At 39.4% G+C, this 27,238-nt stretch overlaps 1 protein-coding gene across 2 annotated transcripts in view; it reads left to right on the top strand.

Annotated features, from left to right (window-relative positions):
• MTR (5-methyltetrahydrofolate-homocysteine methyltransferase) overlaps positions 1-18,295 on the top strand; it is an 86,444-nt gene extending 68,149 nt beyond the window's left edge. For both annotated transcript variants that reach the window (XM_020787259.3, XM_020787268.3), the window contains exons 28-33: positions 1,649-1,804; positions 2,408-2,604; positions 7,272-7,472; positions 9,076-9,268; positions 14,969-15,081; positions 15,757-18,295. In XM_020787259.3, coding sequence (XP_020642918.3) covers positions 1,649-1,804; positions 2,408-2,604; positions 7,272-7,472; positions 9,076-9,268; positions 14,969-15,081; positions 15,757-15,843 — 947 coding nt within the window. In that variant the 3' untranslated portion in view covers positions 15,844-18,295. The remainder of the gene's footprint in view (positions 1-1,648; positions 1,805-2,407; positions 2,605-7,271; positions 7,473-9,075; positions 9,269-14,968; positions 15,082-15,756) is intronic.
• Positions 18,296-27,238: the final 8,943 nt, after the last annotated feature.

Here is a 27,238-nt window from a genome sequence, read left to right as displayed (position 1 = left end):
TAACATCATCCCCATTGCACATGCAGAGCCATGCAACAGGATTTCAGATGCTGTCAGTCAAGATTTCATTTTGCAAAAGAAAGCCCTGGTACTTGTATGCTGTTCTTGGGACTGTTTGGAGAGTCTCATCTGTCTTCTTATGGTGGCATCATAGGGAATCACTTGGTGACCCTGAGTTGGTTCTCAAGAATTACAGTGGTGCCTCGCTTAACGATTGCCTCGTTTAGCGATGAATTCGCATAACGATGTGTTTTTAGAAAATAATATGCATCGCATAACGATGTTTCCTATGGGCGATTTTCGCTTAGCGAAGTTTGGGACCATGCTTTGCATAACGAATGCGATTTTAGGTCCCCTGCTTCACTTAACAATTTTTTTTCAATTAAAAAAGTGTCTTAGAAGGGTCAAAAACGGTTCTAAATGCTTGGATTCGTTAGAGGACCCCTTAAGTCATGTGCAAACCTGATTTGGCTTTGATCTGACTTTTCGTTAATTTTTTGTGAATTTTTTTTTTGGCCCATAGGAACCAATGGACCTGTCAAAATCTGACAGCTCCATGCTTTCCTATGGGGGAGAAAACAATTTACAAAAGATTAACGAAAGTTCAGATCAAAGCCAAATCAGGTTTGCACACAACTTAGGGGGTCCTCTAACGAACCCAAGAATTTAGAACAGTTGCTGACTCTTCATTAATTTTTTGTGAATTTTTTCTTCCCCCATAGGAAATAATGGAGCTGTCAGATTTTGACAGCTGTCAAAAGTTGGGGGGAAAAAATTCACCATAAATTAATGAAAAGTCAGATCAAAGCCAAATTAACTTTTGCATCCGTTTTAGAGGGTGCAGAAGCTAATCCAAGCATTTAAAACCATTTTTGACCCTTTTATGACACACTTAATTTTGCAAAAATTGACTTCGCAAAGCCATTAAAATGTATTGAGTCAGCTTCAATACATTCCAATGGAGGATACATTGTTTCGCTTAGCGATGTTTCCTATGGGTTTTTTCGCTTAACGATGGCAATCCGTTCCAATTGGAACGGATTAACCGGTTTCCAATGCATTCCTATGGGAAATGGTGTTTCGCATAGCGATGGTTTCACATAGCGATGTTTTTTTTGGAACCAATTAACATCGCTATGCTAGGCACCACTGTACTTGGTTCTCTAGTTGCTTCACCTAATGCACTGGGACTAAATTGATCCTAAGATATACAGGCCCAAACTCAGTGAATTTAAAAAAACCACACATATGGAAGGGCAATAACTTAGTAGCTTTTCCCCTTCTGTGTACCCCTCATTCTCACATGCCTCAGTGGCCTTGGCTGCCAGACGGGCAGTATACAAATCAAATAAATAAAATAAATTTTACAACCAGTGTGAGATTGGGCACTATTAAAAACAGAAACTGGCTGTGTTATAACTTGAACCCACCTGCTATTCCATGCACTCTTTTTCCTTATTCTCTCAAAGAGGCAGACTTCTCTAGGCTAGGCTAACGTAGCTGAATAAAAATGTAGTGTAAAGTGGCTGTAGTAAGATTCAGCAACACAATAAGAGCATAATGAAATGGATTCTGCTGTTTAGCAAAGATGAATGTAGAATGCAGAGCATGTTCTCAGTTCCAAAACTTGCACATGTTGTTTTTACAGTGAAACCACAATTCCTTGGCACCAGAATCTTTGAAGATTATGACTTGCAGAAGCTAATAGAATACATTGACTGGAAGCCCTTTTTTGATGTCTGGCAGCTTAGAGGCAAATACCCCAATCGGGGTTTTCCTAAAATCTTCAATGATAAAACAGTGGGTGAGTATCATCCTCTGGTACAGAATCTCAGAAGTGGATTAAATATCATTTTAAAGTATCATCCGATGTTGTAAATATGCACACAAGAGAACCAGTGATGAATAGGGAAACAGCCTTTAATAAGCTAGAGTTTTGTCAGCCATGTTAACATTCAGTAAAGTACAGATGCAATGGGAAAAGAGTGGGAATTAGTGAAGCATCCGTTGAAAACTGTCCACTAGCAAACCGAAGTGAAGAATAAGTAATTAATCCACTTGTTCATTTAGACTGAACATGACAGACACTTCTTCCAAGCAGCATGGTATTCTGAAAGGCTTGTGAACAGCCACATAGCAAGTCTAGATTTTTGTTTTCTCCCCATCGCCTTTCCCATTTCTAGGCCATATACTATTAGCATGGCTACTTAAATGTAGGAAAGCATGTATGAAAAGTTATGATGCTGCCACAACCTCTTAACTGCAGGCACATTGTGACTTGATTCCCATTCTGTGGTAGTGGAAATAAAGGGAGTGAACTTAAGCATCTAGTTGTAACAGAAAAAAGGAAAATAAAAGCTGATAACTGTTCTAATGTGTTTTTACTGAATTTTTTCTCCTATTTTAGGAGAAGAGGCCAAAAAAGTCTATAGTGAAGCTCAGAACATGCTGAAAACATTGGTTGCAGAAAAGAAACTTAAAGCAAAAGGTCTGGTTGGATTTTGGCCAGCTCAGAGTGTTCAAGATGACATATATTTATATGCCACCACCAGTGACGTGAAATGTTCAGAACCAATAGCAAAGTTCTATGGCTTAAGGCAGCAGGTAAGATGTAAGCCTTTTTTAAAATGATGGAACATGTTTATGTGACCTTGTGAGCTCACTAACTTTGTGACAACATGTATACAATGGAGAAAACTCCCTTTCGTTTTCCACTGCAATTTTTCTGATTTCATTAAAAACAGAACACCTAACGAAAACTACAGACATTACTTTGCAGTGTTTGAGAAGTGGAAGCTTCATTTCTTCGTATATTTTATCAGCCAGAAAGCATAGTTTTCCATTTGGAACACTTGCGGAGCTTCTCTGGTGAACACTTTGCAAACACCTCTTTCAGGCAATTGTTTTATCTCAGTTAAAAATATTGGTGCTTACATTTGAAGATCTAGGCAGATCATGACTTTTGGACTGTCTTCTTTTTTATTAGTCTGCCGTCAGAGACAAGGTGGATGGCAACCAGAGAGAGTATCATCTTTGGTACTGGCGTATCACCCCAGGGGGGTCTCTGGGTACAGAACTTCACCTGGCATTTGCTTTGCAATCATTTCAGCACCAGAAAGATCTTTTTGTCCCCCCATGCTTTTAGACAATGGTTAATTTTAAAGCACATTTATTTTAAACGGATGTAAATTTTTACTGAACAGTTTTTATGTTGTACTATTGTTTTGTTGTTTTATTTCTATTTCTATTTCTCTTTTTAAAGTCTCCCTAGAAATGCTAATAGGCTATAAGTGGACAAGATGCAAATAATTTTTACTGAACTGTCTTTATGTTGGGCTATTGCTTTGTTGTTTTTATTATTTTTATTTTTAATCCTTCCTGGAAATGCAAGCAGGGCATCAGTGAACAGGATATAAATAATAAAAGTAATAAAAAATAATGGCCAGTATCCTGTTCAGTCTTGATGCACTCATACACCATTAGCTTCAATCTTATTACTGGGGGCTTCTGCCTGCAAATTATGTGTTCTACCTCTGAGCCTGGCCTTCCTTCTCAGGGACCAAAGTCCTAAGACTCCTAGGTAAAGCTCAGTATTAACAGCAGATGGCTTGCTAAGACTAAATACTGTAAAACTGAAGGTGGCAACATTTTTGCAGTAAATAGGGACATTCTAACAAAGGTAATATTGAGCAATGGGGGGGGGGAGTTCAGCACTTTGTTTTGTTTCAGCAAAACAGTATCCCTCAACTGGATTACGTACTGAAACACAAACCAGACCAATTTATTGTTTTTTGCGGTTCATAATTCGGTTCGTGCCCATCTCTACTTATGGTATTATGCTGAAAAAAGTCTAACTGGCAGAGGTCAGTTGGCTCTCTGTAGAACAATGGTTCCAAGTCTTGGGGCTCCTGATGGTCTTACTTAGAGTATAATTTGCTACATCCTTGAGAAATGCCATAGACTCTTTGCAAACAAAGTCTTCTGGCTCTTATAGTCCAAAGCATTTAAAGGGCAAAGTCTGGGCTGCCTAATGTAAATCTAGTTTGAGAAGGGGCAGAATTGATAGACCTATGCCCTCTGGAGAGAGTCATTTCATAACTCGTATTTTTAATGATTAAAACTACTGTTAACATTAATCGGGATGTGGTGGCGCTGCGGGCTAAACCGCAGAAGCCTGTGCTGCAGGGTCAGAAGACCAAGCAGTCGTAAGATCGAATCCACGCGATGGTGTGAGCGTCCGTCGCTTGTCCCAGCTCCCGCCAACCTAGCGGTTCGAAAGCATGCAAATGCAAGTAGATAAATAGGGACCACCTCGGTGGAAAGGTAACAGCGTTCCGTGTCTTAGTCGCCCTGGCCATGTGACCACGGAAGATTGTCTTCGGACCAAAACGCTGGCTCTATGGCTTGGAAACGGGGATGAGCACCACCCCCTAGAGTCGAACACGACTGGACAAAAATTGTCAAGGGGAACCCTTACCTTTACCTTTACTGTTAACATTTCTTTTGAAATATTGTTTCTTGTGAAATATTGTGGTTAGACTTTAAGAGACTTTTTTTGGTGTGGTAAAAAAAAAAGAATTTAACAAACCAAAAAAAGTAATTTAACAATAATGTGCTATTTGTAGCACTTTGCATCCAGGCTCTGAGACAGAGCAGAGAAGGTCCTGTGCCTGAAGACATAGTGATCTATCACCAGTGGTAAACTGCAGAACTAGGTGGATCAGTCGTCTTCCTCAATGTAATGCATCTTCATGTGTCCATAAAAAGTTCATTCAGTAGACTGAATGATGCTAGGGAATGAATCCAACTATTAGTCCCCCCAGCACAATAGGCCTATGGAATAAACGGAACTTAACAACAAAGTTGAATTTAAAAATTCTATTCATTTTATAATGGGTCTGTTCTCATATGGGCCAGCAGTAGTAGGATTTGGTCCTAGATTCCCTTTGAGTTTTAAGAGGCAAGATGTTTTGCTGAAGCCACTGTCTAAGAAGAATCACAAAATATGAATATGAAACCTTGCTGGTTAAGAAGCCAGAGAAAAGTTTTTATGTGGTATGCCAGTTGTTTCAACTTTCAGATAATAAAGCTCCATATTAAATACATAAATGGTGGATGAATTTAAAGAGCAATTAACCTCTGGACATTTGGACCTACATCTGGATGAAAATTACTATTTTGCATTTTATTATAGAAGAATTGTTTTAAAACATTGCCACAGTAATATCTCATAACCTGTAAATTAGAGATAATTTATGGGAGTAGTACAGCTCATGGTTAGGAATTCTTTTCAGAAAGCAAAGGCTTTTTACAGTGTTGCTGGAGAAGTGCTGTAGCAAATGGATTTTGAATTTTTTTTAATGGCCTCCTAAAACATGTTGAAGGTTGATTGTATTTTAATTCCAAGAATCTACTTGCAAACATATTTGAAAGTTGAAGTAACAACAGATACATAAATGTTCCTCTTTTGTGTGATGTTAATAGCAAGATAAATGTGTGCAAAATACTGGGGTGTGTGTGTAACAAGTCTCCAAAGATCTGTTTGGGTATTCAGATAGGTAACACAAGAGCTTCTGCCCTATTCCCCTTCACTTGTCACTTGGCTCACAAGTTTGAAGAAGAAATTTTTGTCTTCATGGAGGCTCCGAGCAAGCCAGAACCCAGATTTTTTAAATTTATTTTTTATTTATTTTAGCATTCTTGCTTGCGCTGAGAGTTTTCATTTGGAATTGTCAGTTGTATGAACTAACCATAGAGGTGAGAGTCCTCCTTTTTCACCTGTTCATTTATCTGATTTTAAGAACATCTGAACAGAGTTTTTGTTTCAGGGAAGTGTATATCAAATCTGGCAATCCTGGGAAGTTTGACAACTTAATTTACTAGCCCTGCTCACTAAGGAATTGATTCATGAGAGCATCCTGTATTTAGGTATGCTGCTGGCTCTTATCCCTCTAAGGTCTGTTATACACCTCTATATAGTCTACTTAGGAAGAGACTGTATGTGAGCATCTTCAGACAGACTGTGCCTGTCTGAGGACCTAAAGAAACAAGGCCAGCAGTGAAGGGCTCAGGCTCAGTGACATGGTCCTGTTCCCTGTCGCCTTGTTATGCTTCTTTTATATGACTTGCATGTGGACGCAGTGTGTGTGTGCGCATGCATTAGAGTAAGATGCAAGGAAGTAAAAAAGTTAGTTAATTTGCAGACTGAGAGTCTTTTGAACAGAGTTCTAAGCTAAATATTATGACAGGTAATTCCCTCCCTCTCCATATCAGGTTGAGCATAATGTGGTTCTTGACGTCATATTGCAGCTCACAACATTTCTCAGTGTTGACTGTTGGGATTCCTGGCAGTTTGAAACAAACAATAGTCAAAGGGCTCCTCTCTGCCAGTGCCTTCCCAATGCTGTATAATCATTAACACCTTTTGGACACATTTGACCCAGGATGTTGGTCCTCCCTCCCTCCCTCCCTCCCTCCCTCCTGTTTGCAAGTGAAAGAAGACTTAATAAAATTTATGAAAATAGCTATTTAGTATCAATTTATAGATGGCTTTCTTGTTTTGAATTTTAACTATTGCATGTAAAAATTAGGGTAAAGCTGCTTTACTGGTTGACTAGCATATGATTGATAAAGAGATGCAATCTAATCATTAGCTGCTGTATTTTGTACATCTTATTTTGCAAAGAGGAAGAAAGGAGGCAGGCTAAGAAACACTGAATGTTCCAGGGTACACCAGTTTCACCGAGACAACAATATTAATCTCTGTATACTAGGGAGGAGGAAAATGTATTGGCACGTAGTTGGTTCCAATGTGTTATTCCTTTTCCTCCCTAGTTTCTTCTAAGAACTGCTCTGTGTCTTTTTATAGCATAGTTCTATGCATTTGTACTTGGAAATATAGGTGCTGTTCACATTTAGGTGTTTATAGGATGGCTGTGTTAGAATGTGATGGTTCTCATTGTAGTTTTAACTGCTGATCCTGATGGAAAGTAAAGGAAACCAATTAACTAGCTTGAAATTAAGCAATCTAATAGAAAATCTTGTTTCTTAATTCTGATTAAGTGAGAAAGCATAATGTAATTGGTCTGAATACATTAAAATTGCGGTCCTTCCTAGCACTGAAAAATGCCTGGTCCCTGAAACAGGTACTTTATATTTTGAACATTTGATCAAATACATTGCATTGAATGGAAAGCTGTGCTTCTAATTTACACAAAATCCAATTCAATAATATTTATAAATATAATGTTGTGCTCCATTTATTCTTGTAGGCTGAGAAAGACTCTGCTTCCACAGACCCCTATTACTGCTTGTCTGACTTTATATCCCCTTTGGAATCTGGAATTCCCGACTATTTGGGTCTGTTTGCTGTGGCATGCTTTGGAGTAGATGAATTGTGCAAGGAGTATGAGAAACAGTCTGATGACTACAATATCATAATGGTAAAAGCCTTGGGAGACCGGTTAGCAGAGGTAATGAGTTCCATTATTAGCAAGTAGCCAAGTTTTCTATATCTTCTTGAGTTACTGTCAAATTAATTGCAAGGTGGGTTCAGAAGTTAAGTTAAGTAATGGGAACATACATACACAGATAAGATTAGAAAAGTTACTTTCTTGCAATACAGACTCTAGAGATGTGCCATTCCACCTTTTTTGTACTCCAACTCCTGGAATTTTAATTAATTCCCCAGAGATGTGAGTTCCACTCAATAGATGGATACCTACAGACACCCATGTTTTGTTTGCCTGGACCAGCGCTTATCTCCAAGGCTGCATGGCTGTCTCAGGCCTTTCTTATTGTGGTTAATGTAGAAAAAAGGAAGCTTCCATAGTGCTACCTGGGAGTTTTGGTCTCTCTGCCCTTTAGGTTCTATAGAAGGTGATTCCCAAAGAACTGCCAGCCCCAAGAGGCACCCAGCAAATTCATTTTTTGTACATGATCAACAGGAGGGGAAGAAAACAAGGCCGGAGACTTTGAAAGAGAAAACAAGGCTGTTTTTTCTTTCAAAGTCTCCAGTTTCACTAGTCCTTTTGTCAGAGTTTAATAATCTGAGTTAGCTTTTCCATAATTGTGTGACACAAACATGCAAAAGTTTGTGTAGTACTACAGAAATTGTGCTTTTTAATTGTTTGAATATGTTTTGACCTGGTCATGGCTTACAGGGGGTATAGAAATCATGATCTTGGGGGAGGGAGGGGGTTGTGTGCACATGTATTTCCACTGTGGCAATCCCCTCTGAAGCCCCTATTCCCTCAGGTCTTCACGAGGTTCTCGCTCTTCTTCTTTCTTCGCTGCCACCATGTATTGCTCCTTCAATACCATTCAATCAAGGAGACACGTGTGCTTTTAAAACTTAAGTTATTTATTAGATCAGGGAAGTTCATATAGGATTATTGCTCAATAGGTAAATCACAGGTTGCTAATCACTGGTATCTAAGTCAATTCTACTTTAACTTTAAAACTCTATTAACTCTCTGTCCCATTTAGCGTTCTCACAGACCTCTAACTCTCTCTAAGTTCACTCTTAAGTTTCACACTGTCTCTCACTCACAGAATCTCCCTCATACTCCAAACACCAGCCTTTTTATCCAGCCCTCTCCCCCCTTGGCTCCACCTTCCATCCTCTCATTGGCTCCTACTCCAGTGTTCAGCGGTGACGGACAGGTGAGGGCAGGGCTGTTTGCTACATCCGCAAACATGTATACAGAAACGAGGAGGTTTCTTCAGGGCTGTTATCTGATAGGTAATAAAGTAATAAAGTGTAAAGGATTGAATCCAGCAGTCCCCAAAGGGAGGAACTTTGATTCAGCAGAGTTTTCCCTCAGCATGTGGGGTCTTTTAGAACACCACGCACTGGAAGTGCCAGAGGAGTCAATGAAAATGTCACCCCCTCCTGTTCTGCTGACGGCACCCTCTGCTGAATCAGGGAGACTTCAGTCAGCAGAAGGGGACCGTTGGCTGCAAACCATGCAGTCTGATTTCATGTATTTAAAAAAACACAGGTAAAGCAAATTGTAGGTTAAATCATTGATTTCAGCCATGCCAAGAGTGAAACTTGCTTTCCTTTGTTCCAAGGCATTTGCAGAGGAGCTTCATGAAAGGGTCCGCAAAGAATTCTGGGCCTACTGTGAAAATGAAGAGCTGGAATTTTCAGACCTGCGGAAGATTAGATACGCTGGCATTCGCCCAGCTCCCGGGTACCCCTCTCAGCCGGACCACACTGAAAAAGTCACAATGTGGAAGCTTGCTAACATTGAGGAAGTGACAGGTACTGAAGGTTTGGCTATAGAAAGCTTTATTTAAATTGCTTTTGATAAACAGATTATCTTTCAGTACAGTATTTTCATTCTCTTACTTTTTCAGCTTTGGTTGAAATACTGATTAATATTGAACATTCCCTTCATTTCACTACAATCCTTTTAAGAATGTTTATTTTATGGGAGTAAAGAGCAGATGGGCTGTCCTTCTGCAAAGCTTGTTTGTAGAATAGTATAAGAATTGGACTTCTCTCTCATAACTACCAAAGGTTGAAAGAGCATTTTCCACAGGAGCATTTGAGATGATTGGCTCCTTAAAGTGAAGAAATAATGTTTTTGGTCTGCAGAAAGAGCCTTCAGTTCACAGGCAAATCAATATAAACAGCAAGGCAAGACTACTTTGGGTGCACAGTGACCTAATTTGTAACACCACAAATCTTGCATTTAACTCACTCATGAAATGTTACATGTATATAATAGATAGCACAGTAAAGCAAAATTATATAAGAATGTTATAGTGTTACAAATTAAGTTACATTGCAGTGTACCATCTTATGTACTGGGTTTCATGGGGTTTTCCCTTTCCATTGAAGGATATACCAGACAGAAGTGAAATATTGTGTAACAAGATCTTGAAACCAACTGTTTCACGTTGATTTTACAGACGTTTTGGCTAAAGTCCAAATGCCCTACCTAACCATTAGAATGCCTCATCTGAATTAAAACCTTAAAACTTGAGACTAGAGACTGAAAAACCATTAAGCAAATAAGCCAACATAAAGGAATGTTTCCAAAGTACAATTATTCAACATAATTCAATTAAGGAGGACAGAAGTAGTAATCGGAAATTATTCCTCCTACCCATCTTGAGGCCATATGATTAAAAAACTGTTCAAGAGTTTCAGGGTGTTAAAAGTTAACATACAGTAGGTTTCAGTATGGATCAGGGCAATAACACAGTGGATCCTTACATTATCTCAACAGTAACACTACTCTTCTGCATGTGAGTAACATGACTGCCAAATTAGACATTACAGCATGACTGCTGCAGTGTCTGCCCATATCATGCATTACTCTCCGCCCCTCTTGGCATAACCGAGATGAAGAAATCCGTTCTTTTAGGCCCATTGCCTTCCATTTATCAGACCACAGAAAGGTGAGCATTTATTTTTCCCATGTTGCAAGATATTCCTTAATACATGTGCTTTTATGTCTGTCTTTCCTCTTTTTTTACACAATTTTTAAGCAGAAAACTCCATGACAGAATTCAGAGAAGAGTGTCCTGTTGAAAGGAAAATATCTCCCACTGACCTTTGAGTTTGGGATGTGAAAGTTAGGGGCACTTACTTAGAAGTACAGATGAAACAAAGGCATCCACATCCCCAGTTTATGTTTGTGGGCGAGAAGAGCTTTGTAGAATTGCCTGCCTCTAAATTCAGGGCTTTTCATGGTTTCCCAACAGCAAATAAAAAAGAAGAATTCATTCTTAGTATTTATATCCTGACTTTCTCCCCATAGGGGATCCAAGACTTGTGTTACTGCTGCTGAGCCACTTTCATGCTACCAGAGTACCATATACTCATTTCTTTATTAATGGAGCACTTGCTCTTTAATGCAGGAATCAGTTACATTTTCACTACCTTGGTAATTCTCAAAACAGTGGTAAGGAAGTCTCTTGTTATTAGATCCATAGTGGGCAGTGAAGGTGAAGGTTGGAGGCTCAGGCAGTCAAGAGACATTGGCATTTGGGGCCCAGCCTGCTTGCTTCCTGTTCTGTGTCATTCCTTTCCCAGTCCTGCTCACTAACAAATATTAGATCTGGATTTTAGCCTCTCTGTCACCTGCCACTGTTAAATGAACTGGGTAGCTTAGGATCATGTATAAGGCACATTGAGTGGGATTCTAACAACTTTATAATGGGTTCACCATTTTTGTCATTGCATTCATAGTTCCAAATGTTGATATGGCTGTTGAAATCTCCAACTAGAAAATTAATGTTTTGTTTTTTCCGTATTAGATGGCTTCTTAAAGTAGAATGGTGTATAAGGTGGTTTATGTGGATGTTACTATACACACAGCCACCTGTCAAGGTTTCTCTTTAATAAAATCTGTTGACTGGACTACAATACCTGGTCTTAGATGCTGTGGAGCATCTCAGCCCCTAGACACAACCCATAACCTTTTGGTCAGCACCGATCAGCTCCTCTGTGAATGTACTGGGCAGAAAGGATGTCACATTTTTGTTCATGGCAAAGTGAAGATAAGAGTTCATGTTTAGATGAAGAGATACCCTCTTTATTCATACAACTTATTGTTGTCTGTGGTTCTAAAAAGGACCATTGGGCCATGTTGCTCATCAGCAACTCTACAGCGCAGTGCTTTGGGAAGTGGCCTGGCTGGCTGCACACCATTGTCCAGCCTTGCCAGTGAAAATCATTAATGAAACAAAGCGAGATGATGATGATGATGATGATGATGATGATGATGATGATGATGATGAAAGGTGAGAAAAGCGCCCCTAGTTACATAAACAAAAGAGATAATCATTAGCAACTTGTACTGCCAACAAAAAGCTACAGTCTCAGCCAAAATGGATAATTTTTTTTCCAACCACTAGGTAATGCTTTTAATTTGACTGCAACTGGCTTACCTAGTATGTAAACTAAATTTTATCCCAACTTTTCTGAGAGGGTTTGCCACATTTCTATGCACCTTTGTTCCCAGCCACGAAGGAACCATGTGTTTCAGCACTGGGGAATACTGAGGGGCTGGTGGCTCTTTGGCTAATAATATTGGGAGGGTGTTCTAATTCACATTCTCAGAGGTAAAATCTGCAGTCTACTATCTCTGAGCTGAATCTACACACACACACACACACACACACACACACACACACACACACACACACACAAACATTTTAGAACTTGCTTTAAACTGATCTAGCTATGAGTTTTGGAACTTTTATGCCTCTTCTATACCACCCCCAGCTGTGTGATGCCCGGCCTCAGGAAGACATTTGCAGGAGTTAAAAGCTAGCTTCTGTATCTGATATTTTAGTGTTCTAGTAAAGATATTACCAATGTTTGTTGTTAGTCTCAGTTGTATCTCAGAGGACCAAGGACACGGAGATAGGAAGAGGAATACAACTAAGATGCAAGTGCCTGCTCCTGCCTTTTCATTTGCACTCTGACAAAATCTTTAGAGAAATATTTGCTGAATCAAAAGACAATATCATGGTCCATGGAGTAGTTTTCCATAATATCTGATACACAGATGACACATGGTCTGCAAAGATTGCTCAGTACAGGCAGGGACGTAAGAAATGAACAAAGCCTGAAAAATAGTGTTCAAATTGATTTCATGATAGTCAGCAGAAAGCAAGCAGCTGAAGAAATGCAGTTAAAGATTCAAAATGTGAAGTGTGGAGACTGTTGGCAAATATAAGTGCCCAGGAATTTGGTTCAGCGAACAGAGAATAGCCAGACAATAAAAGTCAGAAGAGAGATGGCCTGGAGCAGCCTCCTAAGAGGAGGAGTACGATGGTTAACAAAAACTTAAAATTGACTGTGAGAATGCATGTTGTACAGTGCTGTGTATTTTTGGTTCTTTTGTATGGAGTGAAATCAAAAGACTGGCTACAATAAAAAAAGTTGGAAGCATTTGAGATGTGGATTCATCACAGGGTGCTAAGAATTTCCTGGATTGACAGGGTGATCAGTGAAGAAGTACAGTGGTGCCTCACACAACGATGTTAATTGGTTCCAAAAAAATCAACGTTGTGTGAAACATCGTTCTGTGAAACACCATTTCCCATAGGAATGCATTGAAAACCGGTTAATCCGTTCCAATTGGAACGGATTGCCATCGCTGAGTGAAAATCCCCAGAGGAAACATCGCTGTGTGAAACAATGTTTCCTTCATTCGAATGTATTGAAGCCGACTCAATACATTTCAATGGCTTTGCGAAGTCCTTTTTCGCTCCTGTAAAAGTGTCTTACAATGTTTGGAAGCTGTTTTAAATGATTGCAATGGTTTCCAATGGAGAAAATTCAAAAAATCATCATAAATTAACGAAGTGTCAGAACAACACCAAAATCAGTTTGCATAGGTTTCAGGAGGTGGGCTAACCATTGCAATCATTTAAAACAGCTTCCAAACATTGTAAGACACTTTTACAGGAGCGAAAAGGGAGATCGTTGTGTGAAAATCCCCCATAGGAAACATCGCTGTGTGACGCGGCAAATTTAACAGAAAAAGGCATCGTTGTGTGAATTCATCGTTGTGTGAGGCACCCGTTGTGCGAGGCACCACTGTACTATGGTGCATTGATAAAAACTGAGATTTCATAAAATGTCGAAAGCTAGAATTCTTTGGTCACACAACAAGGAGCAAAAGTACATATTGTTACAGTTGATAATTTAACGGAAATAAATTGTAAAAGAAGTTTAGGAAGGAGATGAACTGAATCACTGGAAAATCTTAAAGACTGGTTTGGATGCAAGACATTGTTATCTGGAGCACGGATGGACTAAGTGTAACCTGTGGGCTGTATGTGGTTGACGGGGCCTAGATGCATCCCCTTCAGTAGCCTTGCCGTGCTGTACTGTGGTTTGGTCCTCTTCAGCCTTTTTTAAAAAAAAATATTGTCATTAAAGTGTGAGGAGATGGTTTCAGTTTTAAACAAAAAATATTTAGTGAGAAGAGAGCAGTTGCAGGTCTCAAGGTACAAAAACGGCTGAGCGTGAGCACTAGATGTCTGGAATATATCTGTGAAGATTCTCAGACCTCCAGGTGAGGCTATCTGGAAGCTGAGTAATGACAACTGGATTTCTTTCTTATTGGGTTTAAATGTCTTGCTGCTCATTCAAGTAGCTTCTTCAGTCTGAGCTGGTAGGAAATCCTTGATATCCAAAGGATGGGGGGGGTGAGTGAAAAAGCAGGGGTGGGATTTTCACTCCCCCCCCATCCTTTGTCCATCTAAGGAGCCTATTCAGACCAGGGGAAAGTGAAACCAACATGGAGGATATATCAAGGGTCTCAGACTGAAGAAACTACTTGAATGAATAGCAAAACATTTCAAACTAATAAAGAAGTCCAGTTGCCATGACTCAGCTTCCAGATAGATGTCTGGAAGTTACCCGCACTTGGTTAATAATTACCATGGCCAAAGTCAGTATAGTTGTGATGATATACTCTGCTATTCTGTCTGGTAGCAGAGGAGCTAGAAGAAGAAAAATAATTGTGTAAATTACACGCGATCAGTGGTTCCCAAACTGTGCACTCCGGTGGCCTGGAACACCAGCAATCACACCCAGGGGTGCTGTAGAATCCTCTCATCCTTTGCTGCTGCCTCCTTGGCTGTTGGGTCTCCCTGTTTGCTGGCCAGAATAATTCCTAATGCCCTGCCTATGTCCAGGCACAGACCCTGGGGAAGCCACACCGATGTCCCAGGACACCCATCTGCGCAGGAGAAGAGATGGTGGTGATGGTGGTGGGGGCCCCCTTGGGGCCCTTGGCATGCCAGGGAGGCTCCAGGACAGGTTAAGAGAGCCATGAGTTGGAAAAGTTTGGGCACCACTGACTTAAGGCATTCCTCCTTTACATGGCAACTTACAGTATCTGTAACATAAAGTTTTGCCCTCTTGGACACAACCTCAAATCTACTCTGAAATAGCCATGATTTTTATTTTATTTATTTATTACTTCCATAGGTATTCAGCTAACTGAATCCCTAGCAATGTTGCCTGCTTCAGCGGTATCTGGCCTCTACTTTTCCAATCCTAGATCCCAATATTTTGCTGTTGGAAAAATACAGAAGGATCAGGTAAGACCTGTCAAGCACCACAGAGAATTGTATAAAATACACAGAACTTGAAAAAGCAAGTGTTTGTGGTATCAGTTTGGTGAAGGTGAATTTTTTTTTTTGCCACAGGTGGCAGGACTGTGTAAAAAGAGAAAATGTTTTGAAAAAAGTGATCAGATCTGTCAGTGAGATATTGGTGACACAGCATTCTTTAGATTCTGTGGTCTGTTATTTAAAGAAGTTTGTTCCAGAGAATTTTCGAGATCTAGTTCTGTGTGCACAAACTCTGTTTGCTTCATATTGAAAACGGAGAGACTTGAAAGGGTAAAGAGGTTGAACATTTTCTGAGAACAAGTGAAAATCATTAAAATGAGAATATAATGTGTAGTTTGAAACTGAGCTGATAGAAATATGTAGACCAGTTGTTGAAATAGTAATATTTTGTATTTTGATCTTAAAATGTCCAATTTAGGACTGGAGCTTATTGGATCCCAATTTAAGTGTTTTATTTTTGATGCAGTTGTCAGTATGGCTTCAGTCATTTGTATCTAAGAAAAAAAAGTTTTAATACATGTCTCTGATTCTAAAATACTTGTTCTCATGCAGAATAGTTGGTAATAGTTGTTTTAGGTCACACTGAAGTGAAGCTTTACCCATTAAATTGTTAAATTGGTAATTCTCTTGTTTATTCTGCAGGTTGAAGATTATGCCTTAAGGAAAAATATGTCTGTGGCAGAAGTTGAGAAATGGCTAGGACCTATTCTTGGGTATGATCCAGAATAACAGTGTGAGGGAATACATTGTTTTTTGTTTGTTTTTGTTTTGTTTTTTAGTGATGGTTAGTGTTATCCACTAACAGAGAGGGAGGGAGGGAGTGTTTTTGGTAGTGCCCTGTCCACCACCGACATAGTCCAGAAGATCTCCATACCCTATTTTTCTGATGGATGCCTTATGTCAGTAGACAGACTCCAGTTAAATCCTGACTTAAGTCTTGAGGGGCAGGAATTTGAGAAGAGATTAAACTCAGGGCTAATGCACCAAAAAAAAAAAAAAAAAAGATACCATGTGGAGACCATTTAAAAGGACCACCCATGACAGTCATTTCCACAGTCCAGAGCAAGCAAGTTATGTGTAATGTCTTCAAACTTTGATTGGACAAGTGATGATTAAAATGAACAAACATTTCATTTCCATTTTGAGCAAATGGTCTTCAGGATTGGATTTTAGACTCTTGACTTCATGAGATGAGTATATACAAAACATCACTCCCCCCCCTCATTTGCTAAGTTGTGTATTTTAACAGATGTGTTTCACATTTAAATATGTTCTCAGTTGAGCTCTGATTAAATGCTAAACAGAGCCCATAACCCATGATTATCTCATTGTGAGAATAGTGTTACGGGGTTGAGTGTATGTTTCTAATTTTGTTGTAGCCATAAGGTAATGCAGATATTTGCACTGATTCTATGAGAGTGGGTGGATGCTTAACAGATATTTAACTGTATTGTGTATACATTGATAACAAATATTCTCCGAATCAAAGGAGCATAACAACATGGAGCCTAAATAAGTGCCCTAATTCTAATTTTCCTTTGCTCTGTTTATATTCAGCCTTGATTTTCCTAAGCAAATTTTCTGACTCCTCATCCAGATTAGTTATTTGCACTTGCAGATCCAGGGAAACCATGTTGTTCATGGAACTTTTTGTAACCTCTATTTGTAATGATAATTATACTTAACAAATGGCCAAACCTTCTGTTTTCTTACTACTGAAACATACTTTATTGGTGTCTATGTTTTGCGTCATATACAAATACCTGCCTGGTCTGAATAGCTCCTTAGAAGATGGTTTGGGTCACCTATCTTCTGATTTTTACATTTTTATGTGTAGGTTCACACTACCTTTTCTTACTACATAATGAGACCACCCTCTTAAAAGCCCTACCAAGTTTTTCTTTGCTATGCATTTGGGTTTTTTTTTTTTGGAGGCCTGTCATTATTTGGGTTTTTTCTACAGTGTCAATGTCCAGATAGATCTTTTCAATTGGTAGGATTAAGTTAGAAGTGCTTCAACTCCCACAATGGGATTTTTCCCTTGTCTGTGGTATGATAATAGCGCTCTTTGGTACTCAGCAGTTTAGCATTCATGAAAGGTTTTGATAGATTTCTGCTTGGAGTTTAATTAAATTGAAGGTGAATAGATGTATATTTCGCAAGAAACAATGCAACATCTAGTGTTTTTAAGCTGGATCCATAAATTAGGGCAGATTCCAGAAAACAAGGTTGAAAATTGAACTACTTTTGCCATTCTTATAAGGTATGTCCATCTCAAGAGAAGTCCCTAGAAACTTTTCCTGATAAATAGAGATCTGGCTTTTTCCTTGTGGTCTTGTTTGAACAGTTATAGTCAATAATGCTTGATGAAAAGTTGCTTGAGGGCCCTGGTGGCATTACTTGAACAATATGGTACTTGAGTAATGTAGGAAGCCTTGGATCATAGGGAACAAGTCTGTGGTGTGATTTCCTCCTTCCCTCCCTTTCTACCTGGGAAGTCCAGTCATTGAAAGGAGGAGAGAGGTATCTGCACTTTAAGTGCTTGAATCTGGGGCTTGCCTACTACTCAAATTGTTCAGGTAAAACTGAAAGGGACCGAGAGGAGTAGATCAGATGAATCCTTTGCCACGTCTGTCTGATTCAAGGGGTGTATTTCATAACTGACTTCCAGAAAAGAGCCATGAAGAGGGAGGAAGAGACATATCCTTCACAGGGAGGGCTTCTTTTGCTTAGGAGAAAAGAGAAATGAGAGACCAAGCGTCAGCAGGGCTCTGTAATCTGCATACGGAAGCAGTTGGAGAACAGAATCAGTTGCTTGCTTCTTAGAAGTGTATTTTTTGTTGTTGTTCCTGAGTAGCCAGTCAAGCTGTGCACTAGGCCCTGTGCTCCCCTAAGATGCTTTTGCCTTGCAGTGCAACCTGCAGGCATCTGGTATCAGTAAAAACAAATATTTTTATTATTTAAAAGTTGAACAAATGAAATGCTTAGGGCATTAGAGCTCCACAAGAAAATAGTGAAACGGTTATTCTAATGTACATAGTTTGCAAATGAATTCGTAATCGGATTATGGTTTATATAATTGTACATTCTTCTAGTTTGCAGAATGACTTGTATTGTAAATGCATATTAAGACTGAATTTCAAAAGCTTATATTTGTCAATAAAAATTTTATCAATGAAAACTAAGCTCACCTGTTTTCATTTCTGTTGCATTGACTGAGTGGAAGTAGAGTCATAATCCTCAGGCTAAAGCTAATATCAAAATAATTATTTGAAAAATAACTCTGTCTTTGGTCTCTTCCCAGCTTTATTTAAAGCACTTAGAGGCCAGCCTTCAGGACATAGCAGTTGTAGGTGGCATGCAACAGTGAGACTGAAATATAATTAAGATGAAGTAGCAAACCAAATAAATACTGCATTATAAGAAGGTATAGAACAGGCCTTGAAACACATTAGAAGCCCTATGTCATAAGAACCTCAGCGATGCAGGAAAGGGAGATTACAACTATGGGGACATTGCCAAGAAGGCTATATGTCACTGCCAAATGTTTTCAGCTTCCTTATCCTACTGGAATGCCTCACACTCAACTACGTGCCATTCCAGCAGGTCCCTCAGCCTCCATATGTGGCTTTTGTGCATGCTGAAGCTCCTGTCTGTTGAATGAAGTCATCTCTGGATATATGGCAAGATTTACCTCCCCACTCATCTGCAAGGGATCAGTTTTTCATCTGTTGCAAGACATGTTTCTTACGATCCCTTTTCTAATGTACAAGATATGAACTTGGCAGCCAATAGCTGCCATTAGGAGTTTGAAACCACTCTGCCAGTGGAATGGCTTTGTTTCCTGCTTTTTCAAGAGATGCTGTCATCTCTGACATTGCAGTTTGCCTCACTCCTCCTGTAGAGTATTATGCACTGAGTCTGTATACAAGAGCCAAGACCACCTTTGGCAAAGTGCTTCTTCACTATCTGTCATCCTATCCTTTTCCAGGACACATCAACTAACCCACGTCACATATATAAGCATTATAAACAAGATAAGCTTGCCTGCAATGGGTGTTTTTAAAAGTTATTGTACATCATAATAAAGAAGTCATGATAATTGAGAAACATCTAATCAAAACATGCCTTGTATTTGTTCAGTTATTTTGAATGACCCTCTACCCTATTCCTCTATTTTTGCAACAGGGTAGTGAATTAAGTCCAACTGGAAGAATTGTTGTTGATCAGATGGATTGTTCTGTGAGTTGCCTCTATTGCTGTATGCAAAGAAGGGGAACATCTCTCTCTCTCTCTCTCTCTCACACACACACACACACACACACACACACACACACACACACACACACTATCTATCTATCTATCTATCTATCTATCTATCTATCTATCTATCTATCTATCTATCTATCTATCTATCTATCTATCTATCTATCTATCTATCTATCTATCTATCTATCTATCGGCAAGCCACTACTCTGGCTGACAAATGAAAATAGATACAAATTCACAAACACAAAAACACCCAAATCATAAGAAAAAAACAACAACAAAGAGGAAAAACCCAGCAAGCCGCCCAAAGATATGGCATACAAAATTCTAGTTCAATCACATGGCTCAGCGAGGAGGAGGATGTTCCTAAAGGCCTCCTTGAACAGCTCAGATTCCACATGTTTCCTGTGAATAAGAACCTCCAGCGCAGGCGCATATAACAACTGCTTGGCTAAGATCTAGAAAAGCCATGGAGGTGTTTCTGTACAGGCCCAGAGCTCATATATGTACAAATAACTGGCTTTTCGTGCTTCTCTATGTTTCAACCCTCCTCCCATGTACCAACCATTTGGACAATTACAAGGCTGCATGTTTTCTTCTTCCTAGTGATTGTGCCTCCCTGCTTGCTTCTAGTCCTGGCTATTCCTCTTTCCTAAGCCTAGTAATACTTTCTGGAGATCTCAAGATTTTCATGGTGAGAATTTACTCAAACCCCCATTGGGATTTTCTGTCTGTTTGCACCTGCTTTTCTGATCATCCTTCTGGCTGGCTGCCACTCCTCCAGGCTTCCATGACACAATTTTTTCATATGTTTACTTTAGAATTTGTAAATCTTTTATGAAGTTAAATGGGATTCAATGTTTTTCCAACTCTGTCAGCAACAACAAAAACAGAATTCCTCTTGTGTGCTTGATTCATTTCAGTAGAATCTAATGCTGCTAGAGTTTTTTTTTAAAGGATAAATCTGAAATCACCAACTACTTACTTATACACTTTTCTGCTTTTGAGAAAATCCCCCAGTAGTCTAAGGGGAAGATAGTTAGCAAGAAGCACTAAAAAGAATGTCTCATTCCTCAACATGCTTATTTAATAAACTGCTTGTTACATACATGTTGGTACAAATTTGAGTCTGGTTGTTATAAATGATGCTTGTTATAAGAGCTCTTTCAATATTACTTGTACTGAGCCATTTGGAACAGAGAAGGAGTTACATATATGCAGAGCACCCACATATATGCAGTTACACATATGCAGAGCTTGTATAAAGTCATATAGACTTTGTACAAGCTGGCAGAAAGGGCTACAGACTTTCCAGCTGGTGGAGTGTACTCGAGCTCCTCATCTGGTTTCCTCATCTAATTGGGAGCTTCCTTCCTAGGCTATTAACAGTTATTTGGGAATTCTCTTCAGCATGGAGGGTGTAGGTGATTAAACCCTTTTACACATGCCACAGCCCCAATCCAGCTTGTCTTCTCTGGTACTGAAATGATTTAAAAACATCCAAGCATGCAAAAAACACCACACCGCATTTGACCCTCTTTGCAAACACTGAGCCTTTTAAATATCTCACTACAGTTTTGTATGTGAGGCTTGTTGTTGTTGTTTAGTCGTTTAGTTGTGTCTGACTCTTCGTGACCCCATGGACCAGAGCACGCCAGGCCCTCCTATCTTCCACTGCCTCCCATAGTTGTGTCAATTTCATGTTGGTTGCTTCGCAGACACTGTCCAGCCATCTCATCCTTGGTCGTCCCCTTCTCCTCTTGCCTTCACACTTTCCTAACATCAAGGTCTTTTCCAAGGAGTCTTCTCTTCTCATGAGATGGCCAGAGTACTGGAGCCTCAGCTTCAGGATCTGTCCTTCAAGTGAGCATTCGGGGTTGATTTCCTTTAGAATTGATAGGTTTGTTCTCCTTGCAGTCCAGGGGACTCTCAAGAGCCTCCTCCAGCACCACAATTCAAAGGCATCAATTCTTCGGCGGTCTGCTTTCTTTATGGTCCAGCTCTCACATCCATACATCACAACAAGGAAAACCATAGCTTTGACTATGCGGACTTTCGTTGGCAAGGTGATGTCTCTGCTTTTTAAGATGCTGTCAAGATTTGTCATCGCTTTCCTCCCCAGAAGCAGGTGTCTTTTAATTTCGTGGTTGCTGTCTCCATCTGCAGTGATCATGGAGCCCAAGAAAGTAAAATCTCTGTGAGGCTTAAATCCATATAATTTTCCAGTGTGGAGGGCTTAAGAACACACATATTTTTCTTGAATCCTTTTTTGGCAGAAAATGACACACTATTACAACTGCCACAGATGTGTGTTTTTTTTTTCTTTAGCTAATGGCTTGGTGCAATCTTTTTGAAACTGTCTTAGCAAAGATTAGGAATAATTGCCTTGCGAAACCCAGCAGCACAACTATTGATTTGGGTTGCAGCCTGATTGATGAAGGTGTTCAGAGTCTCCTGATTTAATACATGACAGGTATTTATATGTACAGGAAGCTGGTCTTTTTTTCCTCAAGTCTACATTTCATTGTAGTTGTTCTCAATGCTAACTATTTAGAGGATTCAGAAGTCTATATGCCATTGAATTTTCTGCCTCTTCTAGTGATTTTACTTAGTGGCTATTGTTATGGTATGGTAACATGAAATATGCAATAATTCAGTACTAGCTTTGCTACAGTGATGCACATGGGTTATTTCCCATTTTCCCTCCACCTTTCAAGGTAATTACTAGGCTACAACTATACACTACACAGCCAAATCAAATTCCAAACCTACAACAACTATCTTTCCATTTCAAAGAAAGAGGTAATTTGGGTAGAGGGTGGGTTGGAAGATGGAAGTATACTCACTCCTTCCTTCATCTATTGCTTTCCCATTGTAAGTTTATTTTCCATCAGTTGGAGGCAGGAGGTGGGATATACATTTTTCTTACAGTTAATCTTTCTCTGGCAGAAAACAACACCCAGTCAGATTAGACTGCTGTACTCAATTCTATGGATTGATTTTAATTGTAATCATTTTCTTGTTCAGATTCTTTTTAACCTGCTTAATATGCTTTTAATTATGTTTATTAGCTGCATTGAGCACTGTTCCTTAGTGAAGAAGGAGTCAAAATGTAGCTGACAGCAACGATAAAAACAGCATGTAATTCCCAATGACTGGGAAGAATTTCTTGATGAGCAAATAACTAGTATCAGATCATCCTCCTTCAGGTCTTGCATTTCAAATCTGTATAACTGTAAACGCATATACTAATACTAGCCAGTGCATAATCATATTCAGAGACTAACTTTGTCAGCAAATATTTTATAGGATTGTATGTTACACTGTTATTAGAAGATTATTTTATATAGAAAAGCATGGGTAATCCTTGTAACAAAAATGGGAAAAATCCTACATCAGACTTCATTGTTTTTTTGTGTGGAACAAGCCACTTCAGTTCCACCTAAGATTTCTTTTATGCTTATTCTGCTTGGGACCACTTCAGCATGCTTGATTCAGTCCATAAGACAGGAAAATTTGAATTCTAGCCCCAGGCAAATTCTGACATCTGAGACTCTCCTTAAGCATTGGGAAATATATTCCCCTTTCTGTTCTCCAATTGTTCCTTCAATACGCTTATCAAACCTTGCCCATCTGTGCTCACATTCCTATGAAACTTGAAAATGATCTGCAAAGGTGTGTATCCCCCGTCATATATTTTCTTTTAATAAGCAAGACAGCTGTATTCTGGCTTGTATAAGCACTTTTATATGCTTAAGATGTCAGAAGAGAAGGATTCACAATGAGAAAGTCTTGCAACCATTTCATATGTGCTACACCATGGCGGTGGCACAATCTTTCTTTCCACCTTACCCATCTTTTATTTGCAACAGTACATAGTAAACCTAAAATAAGACATTAAACTTAGTGAAGAAGGAGTTACTTGATGCAGGAATTGTCAGAAAATTATCTTAATATGTCATCTCAATTAAGTCATAATCTCTGCTTTTCACATCTTCCTTTGGGGATGTGTGTGCAAAGCATATTGCTCTGTTAACATTGTCTGAAGCTGCTAGTCAACTAGTTTGTGTCTACACTTCAGATTCAAAGTCAACTCTATGGCATAACAGCTCCAACTTTAGGGAGCCAACAATTTCAAAAGCTCAATCAAAACTATCCGTTCACCTTCTGCATCCAGGGTCCTTCTCTGATAACTCCCTTTGCTCCTGTCAGGGCTGCACATATTTTGATTTTGGTGGTCTCCCATGTGGACTATTCTTTGCCAACTTCCAGCTGATTTTAGTCTCATTTCTGGTGTGTAGTAAATGTTCCAGTTGTACGAACTGGAAGTTCCCAAACATGAAAGGGGGTAAGTGATACTTTTCTCCTCCCCCCCCAGACATCCCACATATTTGTGGGGGGCATGAGGCTTCATGAAGGGAGGAGTAATCAGTGCAAATGATCTTCCATTCCATCTATGGGAGAATATAGTTGACAGGGTTATATTCTGTATAACTCTGGATTTAACTCATTGACATGTTGTGCATTCAAATTACAGTGACTAAGAAACCCTGTAGTTCAAAGCTCTCTAGAGACTGCAACTATAGCAAAAATCTGAATTCTATGGATTAATGTCAACACACATTAATAACAGTATAATTAGCTCCAATTAACATGCCGACAAAACGATTAAATGCATCACATGCAAAATTAGCACCTGTGAAGCTAAAAGATGTATTCAGGCCTCTGATACGTTAATAGGAACTGTCTTGGATTTTAACCTCTGATGAAAAATGCTTTGACCATATTATCTGTACATGAAAGAGCTGAGCAACAGCATGAAGGAGAACTGAACCGCCACTATAGGGAAATCAATAAAGCTAGATAAATAAAATCAGTGAACCACATCCTTTGTATCTGAGGATTTGTGAATACAGGAGCAGTAAACATTCTAGAAGGTTAAACTCTATGTCTTGCTGCAAAAGATTTAGTTTCATCTCTTATTTTGTCCCATGTTTATGAACCAAGCGCAATTTAAAGAACAATTTAAAGACAAATTGTTTCAAATTAGTTAACTTTTTATTTGCTTGATCACATGGGCACAACCTGTATATTTTTACCTGATTTACCAGGTTCCATGTTACAAAATTTTGCAGGTCACATGTAGTGTATTCTACGTAGGTGTCTCTCTTGAGTGGCCAGTCCTTTTACACTGGTAGGAGAGAGTAAAGAGCAATCCAGTCTCTTCAGTGTCAGGATGGTGGAGCCAGATATTGAAGGCTATGCATTCTCTTTGGTTATATAGCAACAGGATGAGTGCAAAACTGGGATGGTAGTGCAAGAATGGGCCTTTTTTGTGATTCTATGTAAATATGGATTAGAAAAATACCAGTTTTTTCCATGGAGTGTGCAGGGCCTTCCAAAGCCCTCAAAATTCGTCACAACAAACAAGCAAGCCTGAAGTGCATTGTAAAAAATCTTTGGGTCCAATGTGGCAAATCCCAGGCAGAAATTGGGCTCCTGAGTCATCTGAAGTTGCCTTCTCCTGATTTAGTTCTGTGCAGCCTGGCCTAGAGGCACTTGATCATCCCTAGTAATGCCTCAGGGCTCACACAGGGCCCAGAAGCATTCTGAAAAATAATTAAAAGGGTGAGCCCTTACAAACTAGGGGTTTCAATTCACAGTTGCCTGGAGGAAGGAAAAAATAGGTTGGGAGGGGTAATAAATTTCAGCAGGCACCAAAGAATCTGTGGGTGCGATGGTACCCCCAGGGACTCCCAGTGATAACCAAATTATCCCATTCAGTCCAGTTTAAATATGAACAAAGTTAGTGGCAGATCTGTCTCATGAAGGCTTTTGCAAAATGACACAAAGCAAGTTTATCTGAGGAGGTCTGACTATTATGGGTGCTTCGAAAGTGCTTAGACTCAATTATTTTTTTAAAAAATTATATGACAAGATGTTTATTCGCTTTTAAAATATTGTAATTAATTGTATTTTAAATTTCATCCATCTTTTGTAAGCTGTCTTGTATACCTTTACTGGGATACAGGAAGCTGGACTAGATGGGCCCTTGGTCTGATCCAGCAGGGCTCTTCTTATGTTCTGATGTTCTAATCCTCAGTCCTGTTTCTGACTTGAAAAGTGACCTCCAAACTGGAAATTAAGCAACTTATGGATAAATAAATTTTAGTCCTAACTAAAGTAAGCCAATTGAGATGTATGGGAATAGTTAGACATAAGTCCCACTGATTTCAGTGGTCTATTCTGATTTGAATTAAAATTAGATTTACTCAGGATGGGCAATTTATGGCTCTCCAGATGTTGATAGAATGCAGCTGTTGTTTGTTGTTTTGACTTGTATACAATGGTGCCTCGCAAGACGATTGACTCGGGGGACAAAAAACCCGCAAGACGATAGTTTTTTGCGATTCCGTATGGTGCCTCGCAAGATGGTTTTTTTCTATGGCTGTGCTTCGCAAGACTTTTTTTTCCCAAGACTGATGCCTTGCAAGATGAACAAACATCATTCATCTTGCGAAGTTTCCATAGGGAACCTTGCAAGACGATTTTTTTTTGCAAGACGACAATTTTACGCAGAACGAATTAAAATCATTTTGCAAGGCACCACTGTATTGCCCCATAATGCTAAAGCACTCTCTGGGTGGTTTACATCCCAATTACAGTGGACCCTCGACTTACAGACGGCTCGACTTACAGACTTTTCGAGTTACAGACTTCTCTGGCTGCAAAATTTAGGTTTGACTTGCAGCCGGAGAATCGACATACAGACCAGAAAAAATCTAAAATGGAACAAAAATGGAACAAAAATGGCCAGTTACGGATTAATCGGATTTCAGTGCATTGTAGGTCAATGGAGACTCGACCTACAGAATTTTTGACCTGCAGCCACCGTTCCAATACGGATTAATTCCGTAAGTAGAGGGTTCACTGTACACGAACAGCACTTTGCCCCCCAGCCAGCAGGGTACTCATTTTACTGACCTCAGAAAGATGGAAGGCTAAGTCAAACTTGAGCCAGCTACCTGAATCTCTTGGGACTGAGCTCAGGTTGTGAGCAGAAGCTTGACTACTGTACTGCAATTTAACAACTGTGCCATGAGGTTCTGCGCCTCCCATGATCTTTAGTCAGCACAGGCAGTGGTAAAGGATTATAGGAGTACCAGTCCAACAATCCCTAGAGGTCCAAGGACTGACAATAAAAATGTATTAAAACCCAAATATAATGATTTCAACAGCCAGATATAAGCAAAACCCCAATATATTCAGTAACATAAACAGATCTCAGCATAGTGGAGTGATGTCACCAGTATCAGCTTTCCACAGGTATACTTTAAGACAGGAGGATTTCAACCTTTTTGCTCCAAAAACAGAAAAGTGCCTTTGCTCCTGTGGGATCTGTTCTCTTGGGATCATTGCACCGAACATGTCATTAATTCAATCTAGTTGATAAAGTATGATTTTGTCCAAGGGATTGTCCACCAGATCAACATTTTTAACTCCCTTACCCATGTAGCTGAAGCCATCACATCCCTTTAAATCCCATATCATACTATAATTGTGTATGTGCAACACACACAAAGACTTAATTCCCTGCTTGCTTTGTTGTCTTGCTTATGCTGCAATGGAGGCTGTAGCCACTTAAGATAGTGGCTGACTTTTTTGACATTTGTATTCTTCCAATGTTAATTGTTGACATAAGAGCATAAATAGAGATAATCATGTGTGGAAGATATTGTCCATACATTTATCTGAAGTGGGGAACATGAAGTTCTAAGGGGCTTAAATGCAACCCTCCAGGACTCAAAAGGTCCCTCCAAAATGGGGGGGGGGGGAAGAAGGCTCACAAAGTCCC

Source organism: Pogona vitticeps, chromosome 1 (assembly GCF_051106095.1).
Source record: "Pogona vitticeps strain Pit_001003342236 chromosome 1, PviZW2.1, whole genome shotgun sequence".
In the NCBI taxonomy this organism is placed as follows: Eukaryota; Metazoa; Chordata; class Lepidosauria; order Squamata; family Agamidae; genus Pogona; species Pogona vitticeps.
The sequence above is the reverse complement of the archived record's forward strand: the minus strand, read 5'-3'. Positions and strand labels throughout refer to the sequence as shown.